At 41.6% G+C, this 8880-nt stretch overlaps 1 protein-coding gene across 3 annotated transcripts in view; it reads left to right on the top strand.

Annotated features, from left to right (window-relative positions):
• Positions 1 to 8880, top strand: part of ST3GAL6 (ST3 beta-galactoside alpha-2,3-sialyltransferase 6) — a 137538-nt gene that overhangs the window by 45795 nt on the left and 82863 nt on the right. For 2 of the 3 annotated variants that reach the window (XM_027904376.1, XM_027904372.1), the window contains exon 10: positions 869 to 1021. In XM_027904376.1, the coding sequence (XP_027760177.1) occupies positions 869 to 1021 (153 nt within the window). Of the gene's footprint in view, positions 1 to 868; positions 1022 to 2710; positions 3408 to 8880 lie in introns of those variants that run through there. The other variant, XM_027904374.1, reaches the window with a different exon arrangement.

Genomic DNA, 8880 nt, shown 5'->3' with positions numbered 1-8880 from the left:
AAGAGTTCACCTCTCTGAAAAACCTTGCCTCATTTACTTCCCTGGATCATATTAGCTCCTGCTGCTGAAAAAGTCAAATACTTGATCACAAGACAGGGCAGATGGTTGCACGGAGTTGTTCTGTGCTTTTGTGAGAAGTGCTAGCTTTTGGTCAGCTACTCTTAATTTTGCACAGTTAAAACCGGTTTACGACCTGCTCTTGATATTTTACATTGCATTTACTTCTGAGCTTTTCTTACTGTAGGGAGAAATAAGCAGTTTTACTTACAGGTTTCTCTTCTTCTAATGAGAATAGTAGGGGAAGGTCTAAAGCAATGGTCTTCTGGAAATTCCCTGCTTTGAAAAAATTCAAGTTCAGTCAAATTTGTGTGGTGGTACCATTCATGCTTTTTTAGTTTGGTGCTATGAAGATTTGAGGCATGTCATGTTCTGTTCATCTGGGTCTTCATAATCTAGAAACTTCTGAACGTATCTGGTAATTTGGTCATACTTGATGGGTGAGATGCTCTCCAATGTAATGAAGCCTGACCAGTTTCATGAAAGTAGCTGAGCAGAGTTCAGTAGTTTGTGGAGCAGAGTGATGGAGGGAACTTCCTGATGCCTCTGTGGAGGGAAGGGCTACACCTCAGGCTTGGCGCTAACTAGAAACCACAGAATCCCAGGGAAGGCTGACATGGCAGACACCTCGGTCATGGGAAACCTTTGGGCGGTGCCGTCCTCTTTTGAGACATGAGGGGATCAAACTATGAAACCAGGCATCTGTCTGATTCCCTGGCTGCCTGATTTCGTTTGTCTTTGTTATTAAGTTTGCTGTTCCCATCAAGCTACCAGGTGTTTATGTATGTGTTCTCTCTGTGTTTTGTTTTAGAAACCCAAGCACCCAACAACAGGGCTGATTGCCATTACACTAGCATTTCACATATGCCACGAAGTCCACCTGGCAGGCTTCAAGTATGACTTCTCTGACAGAAACAGTTCTTTGCACTACTATGGGAACGAAACCATGTCTCAGATGATCCAGGTAACTCTTAACGTGTTTGTGCTGAGAGAATTATAGCTGGTGACTGGGGAAGGCAACTTCATATAGATAAGAAGTGTGGACTGCAGGTCAGAAAGCCTCCTGCCTTCTCCTAGTTCAGCTGCTTGTGGGTTAACATTGCTTGACACTCCTCCTCTGCTTTTGTTTTTGAAGAACGTAGATAATGATATTTGTGTTCCTTGTGCTGCACCATATTCTGCAGTGTCTGCATGAGATATGTCCATTTGTGTTCACTTTGCTTTGCTGGTGTCCTTACGCTGTCCTTACGCTGCACAGCTCGTGTCATAGAGATGTCTTCGTTAGCACTGTCAGAATGTGAGTGGTGGTGTTTCTGTTTGCATTCTCTTTTTCCTTGGCACCTGCTTGCACAGTTTGTCATAGCTACCAAACCCCTTAGAAGACAGAAGGAAGAGCAAAGGGAAATGGAAGGAGGTAAGACCTGCGGAACTTGCAGTTAGGAAGAGAACTGAATTTTGGAAATGGAAAGCAGAAAAGAAAAGCAGCTCTTGGAGGAGATTAGGAAGAGAAGGAACCGCTTCCAGAATGGGGAAGCCACAGTTTAACAGGAGAGGAAGCAGCAGGAGACTGGCAAACATCAGGGATGCCTTCTCTCTTCCCTGCTGTTTAGCTATGGTCATGCCTCTGTTTTCTTTTATGTCTCTACTCTTGTCTTCAGTTGCCTTTGGCTCTGTGTTCCCAGCAACCCATCTCAGCCCTTCACCTCAGTGTGAAGTTTTCCATTTGCCCAGAGCACGAGGGCACTATTTTCCTCTTTTTCCTTTTCCTGAAGAGGATGGATAGGGACAGTGCCTTTAAGAGCCTCTCATGTCTCTCTCAGGACTCCTAGATGCCTGCTGTTCTGAGATAATTTTCCTCTAACACTGAACTCACCTTCATTTTGTGGCTCCTCTCTGCATGTGCTGTTTTGCAGTGTATACTAAACTTGAGTAAGGTTGATCATTAGTTGCATAGACATCCATAAGTTTCCTAAAAGCTTTAAACTTCAAAAAACTACTAAACAAAAATCTTACTGTTAATTCTTCAGTGTCATTAAGTTGCAAATATTATACCACATATGTATAGTATTTTATGTAGTATTTTTATTATATTCATTTTAATTTACTGGATTCGGTGCCTGAGTAAATTTACTTTCCTTGTGCTGCCCTCCACTAACCTCAGTGGTCTCCTGTGTGTCCAGGATCTGGGTACAGCACAGAAGATGGGTTGTTTTTGGCTTGCTGAAACTGATCGGCAGGATGCATCTGATGTGCTTTTCAAGAACCTGCAATGAGTTTTGAGAATTACTAGTGTTCTCACTGCTTGTGCTGTCAATGTGGTCACTCAGTTGTTCTCTCTAAGCAGAGTGAGGAGTTGAGAGAGTTAATAAAGGAAGGAATTCTCTGAGACCACATCTCACCCATTCTTGCCACCAAAGGATCATCCTTTTTGGTTGTGTCCTAATGGAAAAATCTAATGTAGTTTTGAGCAATAATTCCTTGTTTCCTTGAGAGACTGTGCTAAGCCTTTGCTAAGAAGTCTTTTCCCCAGAACTTTCCTACTCTTAGCATCTTCCAAGTATCACAGGTAATAGAAAGAAGATAACAGTGAAGTGGTGCTTCTGGTTATAATTTGATATTTATTTTTTTTCATTATTTCCTCACATCTTTTCAGAATGAATATCACAACATCAGTGCTGAGCAGACATTCTTGAAGAAGCTTATAGACAAGAACTTTGTGGTCAATTTGACGTGAAAGCTGAATGGAAAATACAAAGAAGAATCACTATTTTCAAGATTTGAAAAATTTTTATTTTTTGTATGACATTTTTATTTTTTAAGTGCAGCATAACTGTTTACTGTTTAAAAGGAGCCCAGAAACCTCACCAAGGCAGAAGCTTCTTCTAAGCCTGAGGGTAATGGACTGCTGCAAACAGACTCAATTGAATTTCTGTGAAGCTATTTAATAGTGGGAAAACCATGAAACTTTCAGCTGGAAGTATCAGGGATATAAAAAATGTGATGAACGTCACTTATTTATCAGTGAGAACTCTTTCCAAATGATTGATGCCCTTCAAAAGGGTTCCACTGTCAAGAGACTGAGATGACCAGTGTTTAATTAGTGGATGGATGTAAAGTATTGAATATCTGTCTTGTAGTGTGGAAATGGCTTTAAAACTATGCCTATAAATAATTACTGTACGTTTTGGAGAAGGGTGGACATGCAGAGTGTACAGGTTTTGGTCTGCTGTACTCCTGAGGAGAGGACATCCACTGTCAGCAAAGAAGGCACGCGCAGCTTGTGCGCTGCCCATCGACTCTGAATTGCTGATTGCCTTCACCGAAGGTGACGACCCTTTGGTCCAGTTTGTGGAGATATTGATCTTACAATGCTTGTATTGTACCCGTTTTACAGAAGAATCATATTCCCTGTGCTGTGCATCCGGTAAATGTTACAGTTGCTGACTTGACTTACAAAAGAGGGAGTATGAAGACCGAAGAGTTGCTCGAACTACCCGTGTGTCAGGCAACAGACCACAATGGAAATGTGAACTGGGACAGATGTTCACGCCTGAGTTTAGAGTCAATGCTTGTTGGATTCCTAGGTCTCCAGAACAGGATGTCATGTATTTTTCTGTTTGCTCCCCAAGAACTGAGGTGGATTTTTCCAAATGAGCACAATCTCCTTCTTTGGATACTATAATGCATTTCCACCTTTGAAATGCATCAATACTCCTGTGCATGAATACTTCCATTTTTGGCAGTAGGGTGTGGTAAGGAATATCCAAGATGTACCTCAGCTGAATTATCATTTGGCATCTGTTTACCTCTCCTGTCCTGACATCTAGGTTCAAAGTATGTGGCTGAACTAAATTATTTAGCAGTGGGAATTTACTGATATTAATTGAAACATTTAATGGGATGTTTATGTTTTCTGTATTGGCTTGTCTCTGACAAGCCTGCTGAATAAATTAAGTCTACATGGGAATGCACTTGACAGTTGTCAAAGAACAACAAGTAGTGTGCTGTTCTAATTCTCGCACAGGGTGTGTGTATGAAGTTTTTATTTTAATTGTGGCAGATTTGTTGGAAGGTTTTGTGGTTATCTTAATCAGTCATATCTAAAGAAAATACAAAGAAGTCCACTTCCCCCCCCCAAAAAAGTTTAAAGTTGGTTTAAAGTTTAAAGCAGTAAATACCTTTGCTGCTTTTAAATAAAATTATACAGATTGTGCATTTAGGGGTAATGCAAACTATTGCAGTATGAATACAAAGCTCTGATAGATAAAGAGCATGTTATTTCTTCTTTTCAGAAGCTGAGAATTACAAGAGTACTGAAAACAATTTCTTTGCTGCAGCAATGTAGAGGCATAACCATTGAAGTAAACCAAAGAGTCCTCTTTCTTTTTCCTGTTACTCTTGGGGAGAGCGGTAGGTATTTAAAACAAACAAGCACACACCTTCCCATAGTTCTCATTTCCATCTTCAGCTCCTTGGCTCTGCCGTTTGGGAATTAGCAAGGGCAGTATGATTCAGTGGGGTACCACAGCTGAGGGGGAGGAGGCTTGTGTTCTCACCTCATGGTTTCTGAGCTTTCGTCTGTTTCAGGCAAGCTGGACATACCTGAAATAACTCCGGACATCAGAAAAATCTGTGGCATGGGGTGGTGAAGGACCTAGATGTGTCCCCAGCAAGGGACGGGCTGTACTGCGTTGTCTTGTCAGCTGTGTGTCCCTTGGGTGGGGTTGCAGTCCAGCCGTGTGCAGGGTGGCAGGCAGGAATGTGGAGGAAAAGGAAACCTGGGAGGTCCTGAGGCACCGGAGCAGGTGGTGGAAATGGAGGAAACCACAGTTTCTTCACTAGGTGGCAGAAGGGCTCTCACTCATTTTTTATATGTCTTCTCCCCCCCCCCCAAATGTTCACATTTCTGAGGCTTTTAAGAGAACTTTGCTTAAAAATTTGTATACAAACAGAAAATAGTGACAGTGCTGTCTTCCTCTCTACCTGCATTTATTTCTCCTGGTTATTTCAGTTAATTAAAAAGTTTATATGTCAGTCTGCAGCCTCAGACCTGCAGTGATTTAAACTGCTGGCAACAGTAATTCCGTGTAAGGACGATGCTGTGGTAAGGCTGTTGCAGAGCCTGCAGTAGTGCCCAAGCTCTTGTTGCATAGAAATCCTTGGTAAATGTTAGACTGTGTTGAGAGCTGAGGCAGGCAGAAGTGGGGGGCTGCCTCTTCACTCTCAAAATCTGCAGTCACTTCCAGAGCTGGGGCCCCTCCCCATGGCTGCTGCCATGATCCAGCTGCATCCATGTAATGCCTCTCAGTATTCTGTCTGTAAAGATTTTTTTCCTGGAGAGCTGTTGGATTTCCTCCAGATACTGTGAGGAGAGTTCTTGTGATGGAGCAAGCTGCTTCCCTCTGCTTCTCCACCCGTCTCCAGTGGCAGGAAGTGGGCAGAGAGCTCTGCTTTTGAGGATGTGGTTATTTTCTCTGCTTTATTTCGTCTCCAGAGATACTCTTCCCATTAATCTAAAGGACTCCATCTCCTAATTCTCTGAAGAGGTTTTCTGCTTTTTATGGGAGGATGAGGTTTGGATTCTAACTACAGCAGAGCAAACAAAATAATTGAAAAAAAGGCTTCATGGCAAACAAATGGTGTCTCCCAAACTCTTTATACTTAAAATAGATCCCTTTTATTCTTCTTTTTCTTAATCACATCAGCTTTTTTGGTCTCCCTAAGATACATTTTTTAATCTAAAATAATGTGTTTGGTATTCTCAAGGCATTTAATACACTGTCTACAGTTATTTGTCCATATTGCTTCCTTTTTATTTTTTTACAATATGTCTCTGTTTGTATGACTGACTTATTTTTGGAATTAAGCAGTACTCTCAGGGATATTTTTCCCCCAGTTCTGTGCTCCTGCAGTAATGCTGAGTATGTGTATGCCACTGGTATTGTCCCAGGGTGACTGAGTAACATTTAGAACCAAACCTGTGTACTTGGGACCGAGCCAAGAACTGATACTGTTGATAAACCACAAAGTACGAGACCTTTTTGAAAGCCCATCTTGCAGACCAATAGCTTTTCTCCTCAGTAATAAGCAGTGAGCCAAGAAATTAATCCCCCCTCCCCCCCAAGATGTTTCGGTTGGATTATGTGTACGCCAGCCTTTGATCATCACCTGTTTCACATAATTTCTGCTACTCTGCCTCAAGGACACGTATGGCTTTGGCACTGACTTTGTTCAGGCAGGAATACCCATTTGTAGTGGGTTTCTCAGCAGTGTTCACAGATCGCAGCGTCTGTTCTGTCTGGGCACACGTTTTCACAGGTGTACTGCAGTACCAAAGACTTCACTTTGGGCTTTTATTAAAAAACAATAATGCTAACTCCAAATATTTCGATTGCTTCTGAGAGTGAGGTGCTATAAAGACTTTCTTTTTCCATTTTTGCCATTCCTGAAAGTGAAATCTCTGCACTGAAACTTCTCTTAATAAGCTATCCATTTTTTTTATCACATCAGGGGCAAAGCTAGCAGTTTTGGATTCCAGGGTGCTGCCAGCATTATTTCCACATTTGGTAACAGTGTCTGTATAGGTATCCAGTGTCTCCTATAACTTTTCTTTCTCTATCAGTTGTGAAGTGAGATGCTCTCCTCCCATCCTATTCTGTCCTGTTCCCCAGCAGCCTGCTGCATTTCAAGAGAGCAGCATCTTACAGCAAAGGTCCTCCTGCATTTTATCTGCTACCCCCCTCAAAACACTGCACTATCAGAAAGACAGAGCTCTAAGATATCAAAATATGCAGTGAACAGGCAGGATGACACATGTCAGCTGAAAGCTCTGTTTGGCTCAGACTTTCAGGTTTGGGGTTTTTTGTTTGTTTGTTTCCTGTTGGGAAAGTATTTTTTCCTCCACTGTAATAATTAAGGGAAGTACTGAGATATGATTTAAGAAAGAAGGTCATGGACTATTGCACTAAATGTGAATCTGAGAGTGCCTAAAAGATGTTACTAAATTACGTTTCCAGTGACTGTATTGGTGGTGATAATACGGAATCGCAGCTTTGATGTTTAAAAATGAGCAGGTGGTACTTCTTGTTTCCTATACCATGCTTTCCTTTTTAACAGTGCCCTGGGGGGTAGTATCAACAACTTAACTTTTAAGTGGACTCTGATTTTTAAGAACATACTAATAAACTCAACGTGTTTTTGGTATCAGTAAATACTTCTTTTATTTGCCATTTGTCTTAAGTTTTATACGCCTTTAAAGTGCCAGCTGTATTTTGAAGACATCGTTACAGTTGTTTCAAGTGAAATTTTGAATGCTACAAATTTGGAAAGAGATTATTTTCCTGTGAATAAACTGTTAAAAAGACAGTGCCCTCAGACTTATTTTTCTAAGGCCACCTCTCTGTGTGTGAATGTGGATGTATGGGTATGCCCAGCCCCATTATGATTGATGTGTCCAGTATGTATCAAATACGTTGTCAAATATGGTATCAAGTTCTGGAACAAACTTTGGTACTTAGTGGAGCAAACTGCTGAAAATTTGTGAACCCAGGTGGACTGAGTTGTACTGTGGGTAGAGATCTCGCTCCAGGCTGAGTCCCAAGCAAAGCTGGGACATGTTTTTTGTGGATGAGATGAAGAGCAGCATCATCGTGATTTGAATTTTTTTCATGGTTTTTTGAATCTCACTTGTCTTATTGTGGACTTTCAGGGGAATGCTAAAAGAAAAGATGTTGAACTAAGAAGATGGTGTGTGACAAAAGACTTCAGAAAATGAGAAAGGCTTTAGATAGTGAGAGACACTGCTTGCGGTATGTTGTTCATTATCTTTTTGTGCAGTAAAAATGAGATGCTGGGGGGCTTAAGGGAATCTAAGGGAGGTTTAAGTATCAGTTACCTGATGCAGTAGGTACTCAGTGCATTCCTTTTCGTATGGACAATTTAGGAGTTTGCCAGCTTGGAGGAAAATCCCTGTCTCTGAGGTGAGATTGGGGAAGTCGCATCAGGAGAGCCAGGTATGTGATGAGCATCTCTCAGCTTGGGCCGCCAGTTCTGACTTTCTAGGTGAGCACAAATCCTTGCTAGCATGCCTCTGCAGCGGATCCCTTTGCTTCCTTCATGCTGCCCCTCTGCCTTTTTGAGCTGCACTCCCACATCAGCCTGTCCTCACAGGCTGCTGAGAGAGCCCTGCGCTCTGTGCGTTGACCCACCCTATGCCAAGCCCTCCCACTAAATGTGACTCCAGGACAATGCAGCCTGCAGCGGCTTAGGGCATGTTTTGCTGGGAACTAAAGAAAAGGGTATCTCCCTTTTTTGGTTGTTGTTTTGGTTTTTTTTCCCCCCCGTGTCTGACTCTCAGTGCTTTCAGAGAGTCATCATGGTCTGATCCATGAATTCAGCAGATTGAATGTTCCTTCTATCGGTTCTGAATGAAGACACAATTGGGCTTTGGTTTTATTTTTAAAGATATTTAATAAGATATTTTTTTTTTCAAATCAGTACAAAAATTTTAAATACAAAATTATTTGCTTTTGACATATCTCATATATTCTGGGAACATACTGAAGTCACCAGTGTCTGGTAAACTGTCCGTCCATTCCTGCCACCGTTCCATAAAATTTCTGAGATAAAGCACCACATTATATCACTGGAGTCCTTAGTCATTGTTAGACTGCATTAAACTCTGCATTTAAATAATGGTAATGCCAGTTAAATCCAATCTGAGTTCTGCTTGAAAAATCTAGTTCATTTCTGACTCAAAAGCGGTAGCGTTAGCTAAAGACATGGAAGAAGTGATGAGTATTTAACTCAACTAGCGCAGCAGTG

The sequence above is a fragment of the Empidonax traillii genome, unplaced genomic scaffold, assembly GCF_003031625.1.
Source record: "Empidonax traillii isolate 1590-97213 ecotype Southwest subspecies unplaced genomic scaffold, ASM303162v1 scaffold1047:size509089, whole genome shotgun sequence".
NCBI lineage: Eukaryota > Metazoa > Chordata > Aves > Passeriformes > Tyrannidae > Empidonax > Empidonax traillii.
Note: the sequence above shows the minus strand (reverse complement) of the source record. Positions and strands in the feature narration are given on the sequence as shown.